This window comes from Epinephelus moara, chromosome 3, assembly GCF_006386435.1.
Source record: "Epinephelus moara isolate mb chromosome 3, YSFRI_EMoa_1.0, whole genome shotgun sequence".
Lineage (NCBI taxonomy): Eukaryota > Metazoa > Chordata > Actinopteri > Perciformes > Serranidae > Epinephelus > Epinephelus moara.
Window position 1 is genome coordinate 26930309 of NC_065508.1, and position 26541 is coordinate 26956849.

A 26541-nucleotide genomic window follows, 5' to 3' on the forward strand; every position below is an offset into this window, starting at 1 on the left:
AGGTTTAAGGTAAGCTATTCCAAAGGGCTGGAGTCTCAACAGCAAACGCTCCGTCACCCTTCGGCTCGATGACGCACTCAAATGCCTGCTGCATATTTTTATTGTTGCCAGGCAACTACCCCATCATCTCCTTACCCTAACCTTCCTGTGTTATCAATCTACCGTTTTTTAGATTTATTTCACAGTAATCAGTATCTAGTTCCTACAATGCTGAGGCAGAGGGTACTTGCTGTAGCTCTGGTTGAGGGTGAGAGGCTGTCAGTAAATAGTTTGTTGGGCACAGATAAACGGAGATCTGTGTGGGTACATGAGACCCTAAAAAAAAAAAGAGGGTGGATCACGGGGAGTACCATCAGTTGGTCCAGGAGCTTCGCGTCGGTGATGGCCAGTTGCAAGCATATTTTAGGATGACTCAGGGCCAGTTTGGTAACCGACTGTCTATCATCGGGCCGTATAGCTCTGGGCACATAGAAACGCAAAAACAGCAAGCAAAAAGCTTCACTCTAATTAAAAACAATTACAAAAAGCTGCTTCCAGCTACAGAAACACTTTCTGTTTGATCAGGACTTTAGTCTTCAGCCTTGACTGGGGAATAGCTAACGGAGCCTCATCACAGGACCTGAGGTTATGGGATGGTGAGTAATGATTCAGAAGCTCAGCCAAGTAGCTCGGTGCCATACCATGCAGGGCCTTAAAAGTCAAGACAAAAATTTTAAAATCAATTAGAAAACGGACAGGCCGCCAGTGTCGGTGTCAAGTCTGGTGGCTGCATTTTGGACACTGTGAAGATGTGTAGTCATGTTTTGCTGAGGGCATGTAAACAGTTATAATAATACAGACAATAAGTGATAAAAGCATGAATAACTCTTGAACATTCTTGAAATTAATAAAAGATCTAACTTTAGTGATATTTCTCAAATTGGAAAAACACAAGAAAATTAAAATTAAATTTCAGATGTCCTCCAGTGGTCTTATCAGAAACAACCTTTCGACTGATCCACCACAGTCAGGGAGACGGAAGTTAATGGGCTGAAAGCAGAGATGGAGGCAGGTGGGACATAGTTAGTACAGGCACAAATCCTCAAAAGGACTTTAGTTTTTCAGAGGCCCCTACCTGAGGCAGACCAGAACATTTGCACTAATACCTTCCCTTATATCTGCTGTACACATCAAAGCAATATGAATATCAAAATATGTATTTATTATAGAACTGGAGCTGTGAGGTGTTTAAATACAAAGATTTCACACAGACAACTTTTTAAAAGAAAGTTACTTTTACTTAAGCTAATATATGATGGTATGTTGGAACAGTTCATGCCATCACATTGATTAAGAAACTTTGTACACAATCAATAAAAGTAGTGCAATAAAGTAAAAATGAATAAAATGAGGAGTAAAATGCATTTTGTTAATATGTAACAAATTCTGCAAAAATAAACTGTTTTTATTGCTTTAAAACTATTAGAGATTCATTAAAAATTGAATTTTATTCACATTAAACCCTATAGACCTCAAGATTTCAAAATGTATCTTCTCTTAGAATATTTAAAAGAAATACTTTCTCCTGTTTTTACGCCTGCACAACAGCCATAGCCGTGGCTGAAAGCATTGTGTTTTTGGGTTGATCGTCCATCCACCAGTCTGTCCATCCCATTCTTGTGAACGGGAAAGGGAATTTCTTCAAATTTGGCACAAACGTCCACTTGGACTCAACAAAGAATTGAATAGATTTTGGTGGTCTAAGGTCAAAGTTTAAGGTCACTGTGACCTCATCCGTTGCATTCTTGTGAACATGTTATCTCAAGAACACCTTGAGGAAATTTCGTCATATTTGGCACAAACATTTACTTGTACTCAACGATGAACTGATTAAAATTTGGTGGTCACAGGTCACTGTGATCTTGCATCTCATTTTCATAAACATGATATCTCAAGAAGGCCTTGAATGAATTTCCTTTAATTTGACACAAATGTCCACTTGGACTCAAGTATGAACTGATTAGAATTTGGTGGTCGAAGGTCAAAGTCACTGTGACCTCACAAAGCATGTTTTTGGCCATAATTCAGAAATTCATACATTAATTATGGCAAAATTTCACACAAATGTTTAATTGGGTAAAATGATTAAGCGATGACATCTTATATCCAAAACGTCAAAGGTCAACTTCAATGTGACATCATCATAACCTGCAAACGCACTCATTACTTAGTTATTTTAGATGAATGAATTCAGTGCCTTCTAAAGAATTTTCAAGGATCTGCAGGAACCCTGTATTAATTCACAGCTGAAATAATCCCCAACAGATGTAATATTAACTCCTGTTTGAGTAATGTTGGCTGTGAATTACAGTGCCCAGCTACCGTCGGAGATCATTTAGCCGTTAAAAACAAGAGCTAAATATCTGTAAGCTGTTTGTAGATTTGCATCTTCAGTAGAAATCAGTGGACTTGGTTGCTTAGAGTCACAGACAAGTCTTTTTGGGGGTATTTGTTACCTAACAACATACACCATCCTTACCCTTTAACTCCTACATAGAGAGCCTGAGCACTGGACTTCCAGCCCATAATATTTCCATGGCATTTTACTATCAGTCCCAGCAAATGAGTTCAATTAATGTGCTGTGGCAGATCATTAATCTCCCTGTGGAAACAGTGATGTGTGGCTGAGAGAAAGAGGCTCAGGGACAAAGTGATGTTGAACTTTAGAGACAGTTTATTTAAACTTGGATTCATTTACAGCAGTTCCACTGGAGAGGAAAAGGGTTCGAATGACGTCCTAGCCACATTAAACCTACGGTCCTATCTACTGTATGTACAGGGAGGAGGATGCAGCTCGATAGTGCAGAAGGCACAGAGTTGGCTTAATACTTGCCTGTAAGCGCTGCGAACATGACAGAAAGGATAACGAGGTGAAATGGCAGCCTTATATCGGAGACTCGTGTGTTTTGCTTAATGTCAAGCCCAGAACGCTGAGAGATGATGCAACTCAGGAGACCATGGCTCCTCTGTTTTTACTCCAGTCTGTAGTGATATAGTGGAGTAGTTGAAAAACCACCAACAGCCAAGCATCTGCTCCTTTTTCAAACCCATTTCTCTAAATGTACACTTAACAAGCACGGTAATGTGAGCCTCTCGTAGCTCCCACGTGATAAAATGAGCATTGCTTGGGTTTTATTTCTGTAAAGCTGGTGTGTTTTACAATATATGATATGTGAAAGAAAGAAAACTTAAATGAAACTGTACAATGTTAAGGCATTTCGCAATTATAGTGATGCAATCTAACCAAAGATGAACAAAATAAATCGCACAAGGAGGGATAAGAAGCAGGGAAATGCGAGTCACCAACGTTAACTGTGATGGTTTGGCAAGAAAACGGCATGCTTCGTTCACATCTTCAACTCCTCATCACTCACACACACCCTGCCAAACCTCACCCGCTCCCCAGCCAACACTCAAAATTTCCAACCGTCCAATAAGAGCTGCCAGATCTTCCAAAATAAAAGAAAAGCATGAGTCCCAGCGTGAAAGCACAGGAGCGAGTGATGACGATAGAAGCAGCAGATCCATGCTCAAATATGATACACATCAGAATTAGGAAGACTTGTCCTAGCATCATTCAATATGGAAAGAAAAAGGTATCAACAACCTTCCACTCATTCGCCAAGGAACACACGGAAATCAAACAATAAATGTACAAAGTGTTCGATACAATAATGTGACAAGAGATTCGTTTCTGCCACGAAAAGGATAAACCTTATATATGAATACCACTCGAAACAAAAACACAATTCAAGTAAAGCCTTTTAAAACTGAAAAAACTACATCATAGTTTAAAATCACTTGGAATTCTTGCATCTCAGATTTAGATTATGCTGCTTATATAAAAAAGTACATTCAACAGGTACATCAATTATGGAACAAAATTATAACATAGAGGTAAGTAAAATGTATCAGTAATTGCTATTGAAAAAAGTCATACATAACAGGCGTTAAAGGTGGACTTAGACTGTTTTTATTCTCTTGGGAGGTTTGGATTTAACACGGCGTCTGCTCCAAGCAACGATCTGACAAATTTGATAATTAATAGATTTTATATTTGTGTCAAAACAGCACAGCAGGTAGTGGTCGGTGACTCAAAATTTAAACGTCAACAGCAATCTAATTAGAGCAGTTTGCGAATATAATTCAGTACATTTAAAATAAATGATTGTCAAAGTCTCAAAATATGAATGATGGAAAGCATAAATTCTTAAAGCTACAGTTGGTTTCAGCACAACATGAGTCACAAAAATTCAGGGAAATGTACTAAATTTTGCAGGAAGTCAGGGAGGTGCACTCGAGTCAATATAGATTTGAGAATTTAATAAATGCCTTTACATGTAGAAGTACTCTGCAAAACCTTTCATGAAAGTTTCAAGAAATTTATTGGTTTCATGGTTTTTGTTTGGTCGGTCATTCGACCGTGTTTCACTTCACTGAAGGTATTTAATCGTTAAAATTCAGGATAAAAATGTAAAGTAAGTGTGTTTCTGTAAAACTTTTAATGCCATCATTATATTGAAGATGCCTAATGTTAATAATTTACCTGTAATTTTTTTTTTAAAACTCTTTAAAAAAAAAAAAAAGGGTATTTCAACGTAAAAGCTGAAGAAAAATGTTTGTAAATTTATTGGTTTTGCACTACTTTAATTTTTAAACATTTTGTTTAGCAGCAGCCTCTAAAAGCATTTGATAATTTAACTTTTTTTTCTACAGTGTATCCTGTCAATACCGGGCGTTTTCAGATAATCACAGTCTAAGGCCGCCTTTATTTATCTAAACATTTCCCAAACTCACTTACACTCATTTTGCACACCAAGCAAGTTTTTGCACGTTTTTGTTGTCCTACAAAATAATAAAAAATTAAATGATTTAATCATAAATATATTACCATAGTTATACAAATATAATTATATACTAATATATAATTATATTTATTTTTAGAAGGAGTCAAACTGAAACAAAGTTTATATAGTTCAATATGAGACTGTTTACATGTGACCGTGGACAAAATAAAAAATAATCACAGGAGCAAATAAAAACAAAATGTGCAAGAAATCTAAAAGGTGCACTAACTATGCAAACACATGAACACGTGCAACTGATAATGATTCACTTAAAAATTAAAGCACAAGTAATTCAAAAGCATCCTAAAATATAATGACTCCAGGGCCACTTGACATTTACATTAATAGGACAAAAATCACAAGTTTGATTTCAAACCACAGGCTCATCATAGGAAACAAAAAGAGAAGCATGGCTGTGGAAGAAGGGACTGGCGAGTTAATGTTGGAAGGAGAGAAGACGATCTCCTCCGTCTGTTTTCAAGCAAGCAAGTCCACCGTAGGTAAGGCAAGATAATGTTTCGCTTCATCCAGGTGCAACAAAGAAGTACTGAACATTTAGTGTCGAAGCCAAAATTACAAAACTGCTGCAGAGCGACAAGCAGCAAATTAAAAACAAAAACAAAAAACAAAACAAGAGGCAGGTGAGTGATGAAGCCACAGAGGAAGGAAAACAAAAGGCAGAAAAATCACATTGTTTAAGTGTGACAACATCTATTTGTCTTAAAGTAAAAAACAAAAACAATTTTCAACACGGACCACAGGAAGTTCCACAGCTTATTTAACTGCCATTAAAGTGGACTTACTGATAAGCCTAATAGGAGACAAACCGAGACAATGGGGCTCATTAACTTTACTGTTGGTGTTGTGTTCTGTTTATATATTAATGTGCACAGTGCAATCATCTAAATACTTTAATCCACCTTTACTGACACTGCAGACAAACAGGGAACATAGCTGATAATCTGGGACAGAGCTTATATAACTGGGAGTTCTATTAAAGGTTCAATGTGTAATATTTAGGGGGATTTAGTGGCATCTAGTGGTGAGGACTGCACTTTGCAAGCAGCTGAAACTTCTCCTGGTTAGAATTCCTTCAGTGTTTATTGGTCAGGAGGTTTTTAACGGGAGCCAATTATCCACAGAGGTCTCTTTCTCTCCAAAACAAACCGACCAGGCGATTTAAACCGGTAAAAACACTGAATAAAGCAGTTTCATGTTACAAATCAGCGTTTCTCCGACACTATTTGGCATGCCGGAGACATGCCGCTAGCCTAGCAGCTTCTAAGATGTGTTCTTTTTTTTCCTGATAACTTAAAATCCAGACGTTCAGGAGATTTACCGGGAGATAAATTATTTGCAGAGGTCTAAACAGCTAAAAGCGCAGAATAAAGCAGTTTAACGTTAAAACAATCAGTGTTTTTCCGGCGCACCCACTGCGGAGGGGCTGCTAATTATGGTAGCTGACTTAAAAACGCAAATACCCCTTTCTAGAGTCTACGGCTGCCCCCTAATAGTCCAGAAAGGTCATTAGTCAGAAACTCTATCAGGAGCTGCGTCTTGTCAAAATAAATCAAAACCTATAAGAGTGGACCATGTGGGAATTTAATTTGAAAGGACAGACACAGGAAGTGTCCACGCTCAGCAGTCAGACAGGAGTCAGGTTAATTTCCAGGGCTGGTACCTGCGGTTATTCCACAGGCTAGTTAATAACATGTCGGGCAGGAAATCCAAAGTGTGGGATCATTTTGAGAAGGTGAAGGACGAACCCAAGGTGATATGTAAACTCATCTTCATTGGTCGACTACAAACATGACGTATCATCTGAAACATGGAAGTAGCTACATGCCCATTAGCCCACAGCGTCATTAACAGGCGGCTCGATCAGTGTGTGACGTGCACTTGTAGATAAAATATAGGCCTATATTAATGAAGGTTCATTAGTACGGTTTTGTATTTCTCTATGAAATTAATATCGTAAACATGAGGGCGACTAGTCTACTAATGGCCCTAAATGACCATTAGTGGTTGACTAGGAAAATTCTTAGTCTGAGGCAGCCCTACAAGAGTCAGTGTTTGGTTTGTCTGTTCTGGGCTACTGTAGAACCAACATGGTGATCTCTGTGGATGAGGATCTGCTCCCTCTAGATATTAACAGCTCATTCTGAGGTAACGAAAACACGCTGATTTCTATTTTTAGGTGATTACACACTAAAGAAAACATACTTATTATACTATATTCCATTTCTGCCAATTTTTCTCCTTAAATCCTGCACACTGAACCGTTATTTAATTCCTACGTTTGAACAGATTTAATGCGATGTCCAAATTCTGATCAGACGTTTAATTACACTGTTTGTTGGGCCTGGTGCAGAGAAAAGTGCCAAATTCATTCCCTTCCCTGTTGAAGCTGCAGTGACAAGTGCATATTGAAGATTTAATTATAAATGTGTCGCAAGCATCTTATCCTCGAGCATTTATCTCGACCTGAGTAGTCAAGCATGTTTAGTGCACTTAAACACATTTCAAGTGACTAAACATCATGTTTTCTCATTATGGGAGATAAAAATACTTTGTTTACAGACGGTTCGGAGATATCCAAACACAACACGCTAAACTCATAACTGAACTCTGATAAATGCCAACGTTTCTTGTGACCCGCTACTCTGTGGTTTTTCTTTTTTACTTGGTAAATGAGGCCGAATGACTGCTAGAAAAATGGCTGTGTTGTTCTTGGATCTGGCCTTCTGTTGTGTTTATGTACTGCATGTTCTGACATGGCACAAGGGGACTCAGGCAAAAATAATAATAAACAAAGAGAAAAAAAAAGGTTTTGCACAGAATATCAGAGTTCCTACAAATATTTACACGACAGATACAGGCACTTGTATATCTTTGGTTGGAAAAACCCAACATTGCAAGAGTAATGCATTCACAGAGCTTTTGTGTCCCTTATTTATTTCCAGGGTTCACTAGGCAACTGGTATGTTTATTTATATTTCTTCTGTTTCTTTGAGTTTGTCCATGTTACAGGTAAGTTCTGACATAGCTCTCTGATGTCTTTTTAACCCTCTGACAATGCCACCTGCAACACAAGAAATGGGTTTTAGTGCAGATTACAAACTCATAACAGGAATTACTACATGCAGGTAAATCATCTTAAGCCCCGTTTCCACTGAGCAGTATGGTTCAGTTCAGTTCAGTACACTTTTTTTTCCCGTTTCCACTGTGAAAAGTTGTGGATGGTACCAATGGACCCGTTCTGTACTGTCCCCATTTTTGGTACCCCCTCTGTTGGGGTACCTAGCACACAGATGTGGTGGAGGCGGAGCTGTGAACACTGCAGTCCGCTCAGAAAATGTTGGCGTGCAGCCTCGTTCTGTGGACAATAAACCAGATGCAGACTTCCATCTGTGTCACCGGTAGCGAGTGCTGGACGGAGCAGTGAGTGACAACAATCCTGCCCACATTTAAGGGAATGGTTTGCAGTGGAAACGCTCTAAAGTCTAGGTACCATGTCTGAAGGGTTACTTCTGGTTCAAAAGGTACCATACTGAAAGTGGAAACAGGGCTATACATCCTTCATTGAAACAACACACACATAATAAAGACAGGAGCAGTAAATTAGATGAATAGAAGGTGACAGAAAAGATTCTTTAAGTTTGATCAGATTTCGTGACGTAATTTTGACCCAAGAAGCTACTGTGTTTACAACAGCGTGCAGTGCTGTCTGCAAAAGTGTCATTCTTGATATTACTATTAAAATGGTGACTCAATACAATATTTCAAATCTTAAAACTTAACAGCGCATAGGAACTCTAGGTCTCTTCAGTAAGTAATGAAGAAGCCACTGCTGTGAAAAAATCATTAAAATCATTTTTTGCAATCAACTGGAGAGTAAAGCCTCTAAAATGTCACTATTAAAGTAAAGAGCATCTCAACCCAGACGTTTCATTATCCCAAATTTAGCTCTGTGTAGCTAACATCTGCTTGATTTCAGCCAATAGCAGCTCTAAGTTAAGCTATTGCTGACGCAAACCCAACATTTCCTGCTGCTGCATCACATTAAAAGTTCCCATCCAGTAGTGTTGCACAGGGGAAAAAAAACCATTCAGACTGGTTTGATTTTGATCCAAACACCGGATCAGATCAATACACCAAATTTACCACCAGGTGTCACACTTTACTCTGCAGCTGCTCCCATGTGGAACTTAATGAGACTTAAGCCCCTTTTACACTACCTGTTCAAGGTGGCAATATCGCGGCATAATGCTGCCTTCTTGTTCTGTATATAGGTATGATGGCTGAATGGGGGGACAGAGTTGTCGTAGTAACAGTGCTGAAACGGGCAGGACAGGACCATGAGCAGCACAGGTGTAACGTTTTGACGACGTGCTGTGTGCGTGACCCACCACAGAAGATTTTTAAAGTAGGTGTTAGCAGTTGGCGGCTAACTCAAAGAAAAACAATAGCTACCGTAAATGTCTGCAAATTGGGAAAATGATGACATTCGAGAGCTCCTTACCCTTTTTGCCTTGTTTTGCCATTGTTATTGTTGGTAAAGAGCTGCCAACGTATGTTTATGTCACCCTGGAGGCCGATGCTGTTTTATTTTCTGAGACTAACTGCCATGTCTCTTCCTACTACCCCATAAAACACGAGAACTTTCTAGTGAACCTGTAGCGTGTGCATGTCCCCGCCTGCCACCTTTAGTGAAATTTGATCTCCTTTGAGTTGCTGGACTCGACTCGGCAGTAAACGCTACATGACCTGTCAGACACTTGTGGCTCTGTTCGTCAGTTTATAAACAAATACAGTATAATGTTAATCAAATTGTCATATTGCTTATTACTAATACAATACAAGTTGGATTTAGCACTGTGCAGCCATCAGCATAGGTTGCTAATGTAGGCTAGTTGTAAATTTGCCAGAATGTGTCATATGGACGAAAGCCAGTTCAGCCAGTTTACCTAAAATCAAACCAGTTTAACCACGCTGGCAGAACCAGAAATTGATCCAACTCTACCACCGAGCATATAAGCAGACGGCTTTTATTGTGAAGCAGCTAGGGAAAATGAAAAGTGATATCACTGAGTGAGCGGAGCTTAATTCGTGGAGCTGTTCTTTGAGATGAACTGCAGAGCTTCAGCTTTGCCCTGCCCCCACCTGCCTGTATTGAAAATGGTATAATTTGCTCTGTTATTCACACAGTGTGACACACAAAACTATCTGCTGGGCCTGACTCAGACGATGAGTCACAGCCTGTTGACCTATCTTAACATTGTGAATCCCCAAACTTGTGTGAGCTGGCTCCTCAACAGTGGCTGATAGAAGGTGTTGTGTGTATTGGGCCACAGCAAGCATTAAGACTGAAGAGGACAATCTTCCTTTATCACTGGGAACAAGATGCAACTACGCATGAATCAGCCACATCGAGGAGCACGTAACAATGTGCTGCCAGAGTTTATGGCTTTTGTGTGGCGATACGAACACATCAGCTATAATCACTTTAATCATAACTAGTCAAAGAATAATTAGCAATTATGTTGATGTAGTATTAAGGGTAGTGTCAATATGTGATACTATAGAATGAATGTGCCAAGAAACAATTACACAGAGAAGTCCACATATTTTGGACAGTTAGAGAGTCAGCAGAGTGATTGGATCATGTCTTTGACCGATCACTGGTCATCAATGCTTTGCTGGAGCTACCTGTTCTCGTCATATAGCACTGCTGGTGTCTGTTGTACCTTCTCTGGGCAGAAGTCGGGGTTGGTTTGCCGTACTTTGCCAGGCCGCCCCTTGATGACTGCATAGCAGAACATAGTTATGACCATGACAAACAGGAAGTAGCTCGTGTGCATCAGGTGCAGGTTGATGAGGGAACGGTCGTCCTGGTGGGAAAGAGTTTAAAAGACATTAATAAATATCAGAGTAACTGCAGGTTTGGCATTTACATTCCTACATATCATAGGGTGCATCTCAGTAGGTGTGCAGTTTATTACTTTCTTGGATCGAACTTAATGGAGTCCCTCACCTGCATAATTATCATTTGGATTAATTACCCCCTGTGAACGTTAACTTAGACATGGGAATAACAACATTACACACTAGGACCAGGAAGTCTGTAAAATAAAACCTGTCAGCCTGATAATTGTTGTAGAAAAAAAGGCGGGCAGTGACTCACATCAGGAACGATGACAGTAAGCTTTGGGTTGAGTGCGTGGTACACCTTGCCGATGGCTCCTTTGTAACACCAGAAGGGGTTGTAGTCCTGACTGTACTTGGTATCAGAGTCGCGGACTGTGGTGAACACCTTGTACCAAGATGTGGCATTGGTGTATGTCTCTGGCACGCAGTGTGGCGGCTGCCTACAAACCAAAACAAAGAGCAATCTCTGTTGACTGCTGTCATTGAACGCTTCACATTATGTTGGTTATGACCGCAGAAAATGATATCTGAAATCTGACCCCAAGGGAAAAAAAAAAAATATCACTGTGGGCCCAATCTTAAAGCCCTGAAACATCAAGCAAACTGCCATCCGTCAATGTTAGGCCGTTGGCCCTCATCTGCTTTTTTATGACTGATTTGACATGTTGAATCGTCAGGGGAAACAGCAGAGCCCATCAGTGAATGAAATCACTCTTAAAGGCAGTTTAGCTCAGCGCACAAGAAGAGAAACGGAAGTGAGGAAAGTAAACAGCTAAAGTCGAGGGAGTGAGACAGAAGGTAAAATTATTTTTCTATAGCCATTGAGCTCTTTAGCAGAAACCTTTCATTACTGCTTGTGTTACTGTTCACTGGCACACGGTAAATATCTCTGTTCTTTTAACATTGGATTGTGTTGTTAATGTGCTAAATGGCTAATTAGCATCAAGACAACCTTCTGGTTTCCCTTTTTTGAATGACGATTACAGACTACCACTGTCAGCTGGTGCAGAGAGTTATTTCCTCTCATGCAGGCAAAGAACATACATGCTGGTTGACTGTTGGCCGTAGTCTTTGCGGTGTGTTCATGTGCAACTTTTTGGCTAGGACACAGGCAACACAATGTGATGCAACAGTTGGCTTCCGTTGCTGCTAGTTCTCCGAAGTAGGTTTAGTGTGTCTGGGTTGTACACCCAGCGCACAGCGCAGCAAACTTGATTGCTTGTTTCATTCTGATGCAGTTGTCACTTTCACAACCAGCGTACACACTGTGTCAGTAATAGCAGTAGTAGTAGTTCATTATTTATTTCGGAAGCTAAAAGTTATGTTCTGTTTCCACTGTCAAGCTTATCAATACAATTTCTAGTTTTGCTGCTTAAATGTGCTGCAGTGACATTGCTGTTCTTACTGCATGACTCTTTGTAGAAAACTGCTCACTCCTCCAATTTGCCAAATCTACCATCCAAATAGCAGTGCGCCAGGTGTAGGTGATCGATCTGAAAATATTTAGTTTTCTCAGAGACCATATCACCAACTAACTGCTATGACTAGACATTGTTCAAAAGCACAAAATACTGTCACAAATGATATGAAGGTATTGAGTCAAAAACTTTGGGATACTGTATTTCATTTTGTCGGTGTCGCCCAGCTCTCGGCAGAGATATAAAGTGTGTCCCGATGAGTCAGGGAGGCAGTCCAACTCACACTGTGACTGGGAAGATATTGCTGGCCGCTGTGATGGTCATGCAAGTGCTGAACACCACCTGCTCGCAGTGGCCGTGCAGTACACACTCGTCTGAGTTCCAGGATACAGGCAGGGTGAAAGTGATGTTTATTTCTTCATGGGCTTCTCGGCCTACACACAAAAACATGTGAAAATACAATGAGAGCATTTCAGATTCTTAGGAAATTAACATGAGAGAAAAATCTTACTGTGAGTTTGTTGCTTTTAGGCAGAACTACATTTCTACGAAACTCATCGATGAGCACAATTCACAGGCATGTAACCTGCATATCTACATTCCCCTCTTTGTTTTTATTGACATGAGAATAATGACCTGCGAGATCAGGCGTTAAAGAGAGGTGCCTCTTAGCTCTGAGGCAATTATTAGAGCCCAGAACAGGCTAAACAGCACGCATACAACTCCTACAGCGGGAAACCAAGCAGAGCCAAAGCAGCACTATTTGATAGCATACCAAGCTACTCCCCTGATAACGAATAATGATTTTGCAGGCGTATGCAATATTTATCAAAACTGCAAAGGGGATTAGAAGATTATCAGTCAAACTGAGTGGACTCCTGGGTGTGACTGAGGATAGATGTGGTTGTGTTAACGCAAGTGCATATCCAAAGGGAGACAAGCATGGACAGTGAGTCTCCGGTTCTCACAGGCAAAGTCAAACAGCTGACAAGGAATTTGCATTTCTTCATTTTCATATTCGTTAAATTTATCCAGTCATACCTGATAGAGGTTATTTTCTCTAGAAATGTAATTTGATCTTACAGCTCAGTACATTCCACAATGACTCCAGTGACATCCAATCCTAGCAAAACTCCTGTGACCCTCTGATACCACATGAAGTACAATGTTTGTCAATTTTGGAAAATGAGGAGGTGTTGGTTTACTTTCAACACATAACATAAAGGATGTAGACTTAAAAGTATTAGAAAACTTTAAACAAGCATGAATCAAGATGAACATTTACACAGAAAAGCTACCCCAGTGTCAAAATAATTTTTAATATACAATATATTAGGGATGCGCCAATCTGATACTGATATTGGACCGACACTGACTGATCTAGGGATGCACAATAATATCGGCAAGTCATCTATATCGGCCAATATTGGCTTTAAAATGAAATATCATAATCAGCCAACATGCTGATAATATCGGTACGTCACTGGCCAATATCGGCTTTAAAATGAATCAGAATTAGCCAACACACTTTTTCTTGTTTTGCAGAATGAATGAATATTATATACAATGAAAAGCATTATATTGTATGTCTCCATCTGCAGTATGCCTGCATAATGTGATGTTAATTCCACTACAGAAGAGACCTGATGATCACTAAAATTAGGTGGGGAAAAAAAGTGGATACATCGATATCAATATCAGTAATCAGTCAAATGAGTTGTTACATATCAGCATATCAGATATCGGAAACAAATCCAATATCATACATTCCTAGACTGATCGATGACAATAGGATTGATCTTTCCTGTCGACATATTGATGTCATACTGAGCGACAAGCATGACTGAAAGCGAAATTATTACAGACTCCGCTGTGGTTCCAAAAAGAGGGGCAGCTTCAGTAGTGTGGAATAAACTGTGGCGTCCTGAATGTTTTATGAGTGTGGAATAAACTGTGGCGTCCTGAATGTTTTATGAACAGCCCTGGACTTCTCAGACTCTTCTAGTGACTTACCGCTCAGAGGGAACTCATTCAGCGGCTCCTCTGGCAGCAGCACAGCGTCTCTCCCTCTCCTCTCTCGCCGTGCGCACACAGGAGTCAGTGTCAGAGTGATTTTATCATAAACCTTTGGTAATGTAAACCTACGTGACGCTCGCAGCTCGACAAAAAACTACATATGTCAGACTGTGTGATAGTTCTGGTATCATAACAGCCAGTCACAGGTTACAGTGTCATGATTAGAGGAGAAATGGCAGAGCATAAAGGTCCAGGTGGGGAAAAAAAAAAACTCAATCATTTAGGATTTTACTAAAAGAAGGAAATCACCTGCTGATTTATATATATATATATATATAGATCCCAGGGGACATGTTTTATATTTGGGAGCTGTTTAAATGTGTAATTTGTGGTAGATTTTATTCTGTTGAACTATTAATATTGTAACAGAATCTGAATCTCACTCTGAGTTACTGTTGTTGTTCACAAACTAAAGAAATGAGAGATCATTTTAGTTTTTACTGAATATTTGAAGGCAAACTGTAAAAACTATATCACTTATTTTGTTGCAGTTCTATGTTCGTGAGTTAATAACACTTTTTTTTTTTTTTTATTTACTAATTTGTCATATCGTCAAGAATATCGTTATCGCAAATATACCATGAAATATCATTATATTATTTTAGGGCCATATCACCCTCCCCTAGTAGGAACCCCTTGGTCATGGTCAAATCTTTACAATTAACAGGAATCGCAGTTTATCTGTAAACTTTGTAAACGCAGCAACAAACCTAATAAATACCACACATTAAATAAATAAACAAAAATTCTTAGCAAAAATTTTGTCCAAATAGGGATTTGAGTTGCAGCTCAAACTGTAAATGTAGAATTGAAAAGGAAAGATCAATCCTATTGTCATCGATCAGTCTAGGAATGTATGATATTGGATTTGTTTCCGATATCCGATATGCTGATATGTAACAACTCATTTGACCGATTACTGATATTGATATCGATGTATCCACTTTTTTTCCCCACCTAATTTTAGTGATCATCAGGTCTCTTCTGTAGTGGAATTAACATCACATTATGCAGGCATACTGCAGATGGAGACATACAATATAATGCTTTTCATTGTATATAATATTCATTCATTCTGCAAAACAAGAAAAAGTGTGTTGGCTAATTCTGATTCATTTTAAAGCCGATATTGGCCAGTGACGTACCGATATTATCAGCATGTTGGCTGATTATGATATTTCATTTTAAAGCCAATATTGGCCGATATAGATGACTTGCCGATATTATTGTGCATCCCTAGATCAGTCAGTGTCGGTCCAATATCAGTATCAGATTGGCGCATCCCTAATATATTGTATATTAAAAATTATTTTGACACTGGGGTAGCTTTTCTGTGTAAATGTTCATCTTGATTCATGCTTGTTTAAAGTTTTCTAATACTTTTAAGTCTACATCCTTTATGTTATGTGTTGAAAGTAAACCAACACCTCCTCATTTTCCAAAATTGACAAACATTGTACTTCATGTGGTATCAGAGGGTCACAGGAGTTTTGCTAGGATTGGATGTCACTGGAGTCAATATATTATCATCATATTAAAAATTATACCAGTATTATCATGAGCGAGATGATACGGCACACCCCTAGTTCCTACAGTTAAAGCTAGACTTTTCCCAACTTTTTTGACGACACTTGGAATAAAATTTAATTCCAATTTTAAAATAATGAAAATTGAAGGAAAAAAACATGAAGTGACACCAATTACTTGAGATTAGGAACAATGTTGTAACATAAAATGACTTGTCTCATGACGGAGATGAGAGCAGAACAGAATTGGGAAACACCTGCCGTTTATTGGCGGGTTTTCTTGGCAATTTCATGTTTCTCACAATGCATGTGGGAATCCACTGCCTTGATTTCCACCTTGCTGAAGTTGAATTCTTTTTTTGCATAAAACACACCAAGTCTTGTATGCAATGCCTTGTTTCAGCAATGCTGCGAAATCTTGGTCGACCCTCTGAAACCTGAGCACATTGGCTTGATTTCTTTCAAAAACATGGGAAGAAGGCAATGAGCAACGAAAGAAGAAATGACCCAAAAAAATTAGTTAGTAAAAGTAAAAAGTTAGTAAAAAGAGCAAAATTAGAAACAAAAAAATTAGTAAAAAGAAATGAAGAAAGTTAAAAACAAACAGAAGGAAATGACCTGGAATAAGCAATTAAAAATTATAATTATATTTAATAAAATTATATTTATTTATATTTAATAATTATATTATATATAATTCTGTAACATAATTTTAAAAGAGAGCAATAAATACAGTTTTTTTTCCTCTAGGTTTTTTCTTTCTTTATTTATTTTTTTGGCAATTTGAGGAACATTTCCTACCAAGTAGCTCATTGCCTTTTCCCCCAAAATCCTATTGGGGAAGTCTTGCAGTATATGCTGGTCTGTTTAACAAAAAAAGTGTATACATATTCATACACAATACTTTTTTAAATAATATTATAATTTTACTACTACTAATAATATCTACTATAATTGAAGAAAAGCTGTTATGAACAATTAATTGACTTTGCGAGGTTCCTTGAAAAGAGGAAGTCGACATGTCCTGGTACACTCTGTTCACCTCCTGTGAATTTACACAGGACTGTTTGCTCGGTGCAACAAAACATTTGTATAGCTCCGTATTGACTTTGTTCATCCAGTCTAGTGGCTTTCACATTTAAGACAAGGGTACACGTTGTTGGCCAGCTGCTAATCCTGTAACAACAATATAACAGCACCATAAAGTGGAAGACAAACAAGGGAAGGATTGTCTTTGGAAAATTCAGCATATGAGAGTCGTATACATTCAGGAACAACAGCGAGATATTGATTTGGAAAGGGGAGAGATAGTCAGAGCAAATCAGAGTTAATTACAACAGAGCAGGTGTTTGAGGCTGGAATGTCCTCAAAGGAAGGAGCCAAAAAACACAGATAAAGCCAATTCCAGTGGGATTAATATCAGTGACTACAAGTGCCGTAATAAATAAAACTACCTGACCTTAAATAGAGTTAGAGATGTAAGTTTTCTCTGTTGTTAGGGTGTTGAATAACATGTTGAAATGCACTCATTATACGTATCCTAACAAAGTTTGTGTTGGAGAGCACTTATGGACACGGAAACAGATTAAATGAAAATAAATCTAGGGCTGCCCCCGAATAGTCGACCAAAGGTTAGTCAACCAGAAAGGTCATTAGTCGGCAAGATTTCATTGGTTGTTTAGTCACAGAGAAAAAACAAAAGTGAAACTCCATTAGGAGCTGCACCTTATCAAAATAAATCAGAACCTATATGACTGGACCATGTGGGAATTTAATTTGAAAGGACAGACACAGGAAGCGGCCAAGCTCAGCAGTCAGACAGGAGTCAGGTTACAAACCAATCACAGCCGACAGATATCTTTCCCTTCTTCTGTAAATATTCAGTCTGATAAATACGGAAAAGTTGATCATGTTGGTGCAGGGCTACCCAGAGCTTTACATATGTCCCACAGACGATAGGCCTACACACTTATAAACAGTGCCTGGAAGAAGATCAGCTCTGCACTCAGGATCTCAGGTAAACAGGCTATACGATGCTTGTTAAGGTTGCTTAGCAACGTCAGACGCAACCTGCCGCTATACGCTCTTGAAAGCTGAATCAGAAAAGAGCACGAGGGTAGCGCCCAGATTGACTGACTCCTGTTTCTGTTCCTTTTCTGAAGATCCACAGTTCTCACACGAGGTAGGTGTAAAAAGTTGAACGAGGTTTATTGAAAATACAAAAAAGGCAAAAAAAAAAAAATGGTCGGCCAAGTCCTTCCAAACTTACATCTTGTACGGTCCATTACCAACTCGAAGTCCTATATCTATACATTTTCATGCATTACCTGTTGTTATACTACAACACTGCATGACACGGTCAAAAACTTACTACGATCCAAATCAAACTTTGTGTCGTCTTTTACACACAACAAAGTCGACAATCTCCTTTTGCTGGCGTAAATAACCTGTGCCTGTATATAGAAATGGTATACAGAAAATAGTATACAGAAAGTATACAGTAAAAGAAGTATACAGAAATGGTTGTGCAAACTTAAATGATAGCATAACCTTCTTGTGTTTAAGTGTCTCTTACAGTTGTTATGTTGGGACAACATTACAATTAATCATCTGTCCACTAAACTGGACAATATATATTTGTTAATATTTTTCTCTTGTACATATTTTTTTTCTATTATATTTTTATTGATATATATTTTATTGCTATTTTTTTATTGCTATTGTTGTTTCTTGTTGCACTGACTGGAGTGGCACCTTAATTTCATTGTACACACAATGACAATAAAGGCTATTCTATTCCAACATGCATGGCTGGCAACTTTGTTGTTGTTGAAAAAGCATCTGCAGTAACTTTTTTGGCTTTAAATCAACCGATTTACATTATTAGAATGTAACTGGCACATTTTGTAACAAACAAATTATTTTTGAGGAAAATGTTCATTTAAAAATATTTACAGATAGACAGGGGAGGCGTGTGTAGGGGCTGAGCAGTCAAGAGGAAGGAGCTGAATAAGTGAAGGAGGGAGGAGTAAAAAGAGAGGGGAGAGGCCGAGGAGTCAGGAGCAAGGGGCAATTTTACACTGCATTAAACAGTATTAGAATATGTTTTTGTCATGTCTAAAGGGGAATTTAAAACATCTTGACTGTGGTGGTCATTATTCATGCATGAAAGGGGTGATATATCCACAACCTGTGGAAGTGAGGCATTATTTTTTAAAACGGTTAATAAAGGCTTTATTTTATGGTACAACTGCATGTCTTTCAAACTACAGTTGTTTTGTTTAGACGTTTGGCTACGCTGGTGGTGACAAGAAATGTTGTGTGTGAATTTCTTTCAGGAAGCGGACTGGTGTGAGAGATTTGTGGGAATTAAAAACTTTTAAAAAACATTTCAATATTTATTTGTCCCCGTTCACAGCCCTAATGATTTCCTGTTAAACACAAAGTGCTTTTTTCTGAACAGTGACTACGGGACAAACACAAACCAGGGATGATGAGAAAGAGAACCTACCAGACAGGCCAACTTGCTGCCCCAGCACTGTGGCGTACAGGTGAGTGATATTGCGAGAGTACCCTCCAAATGGGCGCTGGGGGTCCAGCGTGAGGGTGATGGGGACTGAGATGTTGATGGGACCCGAGTCCTCCAGCAGGAGGGGAACCTGGGTGCTGGAACGAGCTTGGCCACTGGTCACGACCATGCTCTCTGGCGTGGTCGACTCGTTCAGACCGTGCTTTATTGTTTCGTTCTCTGACACACAAAAATCCAGCTCATTGAAGCGCAGCAGAAAGGTGTTCCAGTCCTGAAAGAGGAAGTGTGTTTTAGTTGTTGAACCTGTTAGAATATGTTGAGAATACTCAAGCAAGTGGGTGTTAAATTGGGACCCTGCCAATACCAGTAAATCACTTCTTTTGATACCTTTATTTTTTCTACTTCGTTCGACACCCATCATGTGAATGGAAGAATTCAGTTGCATAAAATGCCACCAGGCACCACCGGCGTGTAGAAAAGCTAAACTGTCAAGTGTGTTGTTGACATGTTGGTGAAGTAAGCAACTGGATTTGCTTGAGTTTCTTAAAGACATTTCACCTCTTATACAAGAGGCTTCTTCAGTTCTGAAGCCCAGTTCAGACCAAAGATTTGAAGTTGAAACAGGAAACTACTTGCAACGCGCTGTTCTGCAACATTGTAAAAACCTGACGGTTCACACCAGTGCAACTAGATGAGATGGTGTATCATCTCTAGTCAACAACTCTCTGTAGTTGGGTTCTGAATTGCAGCTATTCAGGTTTATTTTGTGGCCGAATATAATTTGTAGCCTCTTAAAAAATGAATGAGGATAGTGATAGTAAGATACTGGATACAGTTGCATTTATAGTAGTGATGAAATGGTGAAAAACCCAACGTCCGACACCAGCACACTGTGAGGACGGAAACAGAGGGCTCAGCAGGGACAGAGCACCTGGCACAGCAAGCGAACACACTGTCTGCGGCCATTTTGACTTGACCAGCGGACTTCACTACAAGCCGATTGGCTGCTGAAACAGGTGACGTGCTTTACATTCTAAAACCAGCTGCCGGTGATTTGACCAGCTGAGTTACAGGTGACACCTTCAGTCGGCGTGAGTCGAGCTCAGGCTAGGTTTCGTCTCGTCGTGAATCTTTGGTCTGAACTGGGCTTAATGGACTGGTGCGGTGTCACAGGCAGAGAGTTTAAAGCCTGCAACACCAGTCTGTTAGAACTGAAGAAGCCTCTTGGATGAGAGGTGAAACGTCTTCAAGAAACTCAAGCAAGTCCAGTTGCCTATGATACAGCACTTAAGAAGTGTTTTGGTGGCATGCTGACCCGCCAACTCTGTCAAATCACACTGCTCAACTTAACTACACCAGAGACTGTGTGTGGGTTGTAGCTGCTGCAACAGGGGGCCAAACACATGTCACATTAAACTGAGGAATGCTTGTGGTGATTGACTGAAAACAAAACCATACAAATAGTCATTTTCTCATGGATCAAATGCAGGTATTTTTTGACTGGAGAAGTTTCAATACCACTTGGCACTCTCGCAAACATACGCAGCCCAAATCTCAACCTACTTATTCTATATCCACTGGTACCTTTACAGTCCATCCATTTCATTTTATTTGCATATGCTTCGGATGCAGAGCGACATGCAAAGGTATATTTCCATGTATTGTGAACTGGAAGCCCTCTGTTTTTGCACTGACTGGTTTTGTTTTGACTTTTACTTTCTCCAATTTAATCTTTGCAGTCATGTATACTTGATTTGGTATTTGTTATATTAAAACAAGCTTCTTTTAGCCCTACAAACTGAACTGGGTGAGACGAGGTCACAGCGTGAATGCAACATGTTCCAAAAGTTTGGGCAAATACATCCTTGTGGCACAAAGCACATCACAAAGGTCACGACCTGACATTTAGCATCAGCGGCGCCCACGCTTTACTGGTACCTGAGAGGTTTTTAATGGAGCAGACTGTAATTTCATCTCTTTTAAAGAACCGTGTGGGTGTGACTCACCTCTGTCAACTCTGGAGACTTGATCTCCTTAATCTTGAAGAAATACCCGATGGTCAGGAAGGCGATGGCTACTGCACTGACGCTGACCATAAAAATGACCAGCGGTGGACGGTTGTTGATGTAGCTTCTCAGGTTCTCTATAGGATTTAACAGGTACACCTGCATGTGGACAAATGCACAACATGCCAACATTTAGGCATTAATCTCATGTGTCACAGGGGTTTCTAACAACAGTGGTAAATAATTAGCAGGCACAGACACTTTGAATCTTTACCTGTACTCGTGTACTCATTATAAAACCTGAACAATGGATCATAACAGTCTGGGTCTAATATTCACTCTCAAAACTTAAGTCTGTTTTAGGTTAAACTAAAATATTTAAAGGTAAACTATGCAGGATTGTCAGTGACTGTTTGTAAACATGCTTGCCGGCCCTAGATTCACCTCGCTGTATTTGTGTTTTTTGGTGCTGTGCCGATTGGATGCCTGCTGCGTACAGTCTGGCACCTGGTCACTAACCCTGACCTACACGCCCATAATCGTCCCAAACATGGAAAATAAGAAAATACAAGCAGAGGGCAGAGTGTCTGCAGAAAATTACACCGTCAAACACTTTCAGTGGGTCAGAAGTGATGATTGAGGGGGATTACCTCTGTATGAGTCTATACAGTGTTTTTTTTTTTTTTAGGAAAATCCTGCATCCTACACGTGGACAAAATTGTTGGTACCCTTCTGTTAAAGAAAGAAAAACCCACAATGGTCACTGAAGTAACTTGAAACTGACAAAAGTAATAATAAATAAAAATTCACTGAAAATTAACTAATGAAAATCAGACATTGCTTTAGGATTGTGGTTCAACAGAATAATTTTAAAAAACAAACTAATGAAACTGGCCTGGACAAAAATTATGGTACCCCTAGAGAAGATTGAAAATAATTTGACCATAGGGACATGTTAAACTAAGGTGTGTCCTTTAATTAGCATCACAGGTGTCTTCAAACTTGTAATCAGTCAGTCTGCCTATTTAAAGGGTGAAAAGTAGTCACTGTGCTGTTTGGTATCATGGTGTGTACTACACTGAACATGGACCACAGAAAGCTAAGGAGAGAGTTGTCACAGGAGATTAGAAAGAAAATTATAGACAAGCATGTTAAAGGTAAAGGCTATAAGACCATCTCCAAGCAGCTTGATGTTCCTGTGACCACAGTTGCACATGTTATTCAGAGGTTTAAGGTCCACGGGACTGTAGCCAACCTCCCTGGACGTGGCCGCAAGAGGAAAATTGATGACAAATTGAAGAGACGGATAATACGAATGGTAACCAAAGAGCCCAGAACAACTTCCAAAGAGATTAGAGGTGAACTCCAAGGTCAAGGTACATCAGTGTCAGATCTCACCATCCGTCGCTGTTTGAGCCAAAGTGGACTGAATGGGAGACGTGGAGGACACCACTGTTGAAAGCAAATCATAAAAAAGCAAGACTGGAATTTGCCAAAATGCATATTGACAAGCCACAAAGCTTCTGGGAGAATGTCCTATGGACAAGAAGAGACAAAACTGGAGCTTTTTGACAAGTCACATCAACTCTTTGTTCAAAGATAGAAAAATGAAGCATACAAAGAAAAGAGCACGGTACCAACTGTGAAACATGGAGGAAGCTGAGTGATGTTCTGGGGCTGCTTTGCTGTATCTGGCACAGGGTGTCTTGAATCTGTGCAAGGTGCATTGAAATCTCAAGACTATCAAGGCATTCTGGAGCGAAACATGCTGCCCAGTGTCAGAAAGCTTGGTCTCAGTCGCAGGTCATAGGTCCTTCAACAGGATAATGACCTAAAACACACAGCTAAAAACACCCAAGAATGGCTGAGAACAAAACATTGGACTATTCTGAAGTGGCCTTCTATGAGCCCTGATCTAAATCCTATTGAACACCTGTGGAAAGAGCTGAAACATGCAGTCTTGAGAAGGCACCATTCAAACCTGAGACAGCTGGAGCAGTTTGCTCATGAGGATTGGGCCAAAATACCTGTCGACAGGTGCAGAAGTCTCATTGAGAGTTACAGAAATCGCCTGATGGCAGTGATTGCCTCAAAAGGTTGTGCAACAAAATGTTAAGTCAAGGGTACCATCATTTTTGTCCAGGCCAGTTTCATTAGTTTGTTTTTTCAAATTATTCTGTTGAACCACAACTCTAAAACAATGTCTGATTTTCATTAGGTGATTTTCAGTAAATTTTTATTTATTATTACTTTTGCCAGTTTCAAGTTATTTCAGCGACCATTGTGGGGTTTTCTATCTTTAATAGAAGGGTACCAACAATTTTGTCCACATGTGTACTTTTAAAAAGTGATGCATTAATAAATGGGCCAGAAAATGTGGTAGAAAGTGTGTAGCCATCTGGAATATCAGAGATTTGAATTAGATTTAGGGTTGAAATTACACAAAAATCAAAGGTAGTTTATGTTGAATTGTCAGTATCTGATGACTGCTTACAGATTTTACATGGTTACTAATGACATGTAAAAAGTGTTTTATGTATTGTGCCTGATTAAGGTTCTTTCACCCTTTGAAACCTGGAGCAACGTCACTTTTCTTGTGCCGCTTTCTACGGAAGCGTATTGCATTCCCTTGACAAATAAAAAAAGCCCTGTTTTTCTGAGTAATTTTTTCTTTTTTTCTGAGTAATATTTAGTTTTTTGTGGTATTTTTTTTTTGATCAGTAAGGGTAAGGCATGTAATTAGTTACATATGATAATCTAGCTATGTTTTTGACTGCATCCTTCTAGTGTAGGCCTATCGCTCAATGTAACAGTTAGGTTAGTAACAGTTTGTAAAATCATGCCCATACAGGTTTGTCAGCTAATGTTGTTAAAACCTGTTACTAACCTAACCTGTTACATTGAGCGACAGGCCTACACTAGAAGAATGCAGTCGAAAACATAGCTAGATTATCATACCCTGTGTGTGTAACTAATTACGTGCCTTACCCTTATTGATCCCGTAGTTGAAACTGTCTAGGAGCAGGAGCACGGATGCAAAATACATCCATGAGCAGGAGTCACCATGGATGCAGGGGTCATTTGCAGGTGCCAGGTGGGAGATTATCGCGAGGTTTTCAAGTATCTCGTCTCCTCGTTCAGGAAAAAAAAATACCATGAAAAACAGAAGAAAATTACCACAAAAACAATCTAAGCGGGACCTTGTGAATGGAAATCGAGGACATCAGTGGTGATACCCAGCCCTAGTTTACATGTGTACTTTTTTTGTATTGTTTGCTACTTTCCTTTTCCCTGTATTTGTCTGAACTGGACGTTTCTGTATCTCGCCTCTATGCTGGATACAGATTGCTGCCTTTGCAATGTGCACATTATCTGTCCTTAAAAAAAAACAAGAGACTTAAAAAATAGTCTCCTCTGCCCACATTCCTGCATGTGTGTGAGCTGTCCTGACAGACATCTCGTCATCACTGCTCACTCAGTACACACTGTAGCTACCTGCCTGTGTATGACCTTTATCCATATTCTTTAAGGCAACATACTTCACGTTCAGAACATGAAGGAAGACTGGTTTTCCAACTTCTACATGTGACTTTCCCTCCTCCAAAATACCAAGAGTGTTTGCAGCGTTCAGTAACAATGCAAGAGTTGACACTTAGTTGGAACAAAATGTATATACTGTTATTTATCATCCAATATGGAGCTCCTTACTGCAAACAGGCTGCAAATCACGCTATGCAACGTGAAGACATTTGGTATTAAATAAGATATCTATAACTTGAAAGTACTTTTAATGAGACGCTGTGTTTGGTTTTCTCCATGCCAGAGACCGCAGCCAGGTGACAGCAGCTGTCAACCTTGTAGCACGATAACCTAGCTACCTGGCCCTCTGACAATTGTTCCAAGATGTGACAACAGTGTGACAAATGTGACATAGTAGGGATCGGACTGTAACACAGAAGAAATAGCCGGCTACATGTAACAAAGCAACACATACGCACCATTTTTTCTTTCTGTGCATGCGACAGATGCTAGCTGGGAGGTTCGTTGCGGGCCACAATAAGGCAGCAGTTTAGCTAGCAAGCTAGCTCCGCTGCGAAGCTAGCCTGTAACGTTACTGCTCGCTAGCTTGCTCGCTTGTCCCGAAGCTAGTCCCTCCTGAAGATGCAGCTGAAGAGCAAAAGTCGGTGTTCGGTGGAGACAGCCAGACTTTCAGCGTAAAATGCACCACGTATCCTCCTTCCCATTCTTTGCTCTATAGTTCACTTCAGCTCTGATGAGAAATAGCTCTTGCGTACAGCCTGGAATAACGTCAATACTGTAGCTGGATCCTCCCCGCCGACATCTCCGCGTACCCGCACTGCGAAGTAGAAGCGTCGTAGCGCCGCCTTTTCGGTATTTCCGTAGAATGTACGCTCGAAATTGCTCGTCCGCGCATTGAGTGACGCTCCCCCGTACGCCGTATGCGTAGACGACGAAAGAACGTTCAGCGTGTTTACAAAATGTTGAGGGCTTTTGCTGCATTCAAGTACCCTCGGAAATACAAGGTGCAACGGGGTTTGCGCAGCTGACGTCTTTAAAGGCTTGTTTCTTGTTTTTAACAGTGGATGAAGCACCTGAAAGCAACACTCGAGTATAAGTACAGATATTTTACCAGAAAATGACTTTGGTAGAAGTTAAAGTCACCAATAATACTACTACTACTAATAATAATAATCATAATAGTAATAATCGTATTAGTGATAATAGTAATAATAATCTGGAACATTTTTGTGAATTTTATTTTACTTTATGTTGTTGTGCAGTGAGTTTGTGACAATTTTGTTTTTCTTACTCTGTTTTTGTCCTAATTTTGGGTTGATATTTAATTCTATTGTCTCATTGATATTGTGGGATTTTAAATTGATGTACTTTTAATGTTGTTTTGTGAGTGGACTCCAGGAAGACTAGCGACCACTTTGTCGAAGCTAATGGGGATCTGAATTATTATTATTATTATATAAGAAGAAGAAGAAGAATGCTAATAAGAATAATAAGACCCAGAACACGCTGGAGGGATTAGTAGTAGTAGTATTACTATTATTCTTATATTAAAAATATATACTATTTAATGGAAACATCAGAAATAAAATTAAAATGCTTTTGTGCATGCATTTTATTTAAAGACTACGGGCA

At 39.4% G+C, this 26541-nt stretch overlaps 1 protein-coding gene across 2 annotated transcripts; it reads right to left on the reverse strand.

The window, feature by feature from the left end:
* Positions 1–2690: 2690 nt before the first annotated feature.
* On the reverse strand, positions 2691–25764 carry tmem248 (transmembrane protein 248). Of its 2 annotated transcripts, none has more exons than XM_050034514.1 (7): positions 25368–25764; positions 21370–21528; positions 19346–19634; positions 12516–12666; positions 11071–11254; positions 10634–10777; positions 2691–7968 (listed from the first exon to the last, which is right to left on the reverse strand). In XM_050034514.1, the coding sequence occupies exons 1-7, from the start codon at positions 25368–25370 to the stop codon at positions 7948–7950; spliced, it is 951 nt and encodes a 316-aa protein (XP_049890471.1). In that variant the 5' UTR covers positions 25371–25764; the 3' UTR covers positions 2691–7947. The 2 variants fall into 2 exon arrangements, with proteins under 2 accessions (XP_049890471.1, XP_049890463.1); XM_050034506.1 differs by having other exon boundaries at positions 10596–10777.
* Positions 25765–26541: the final 777 nt, after the last annotated feature.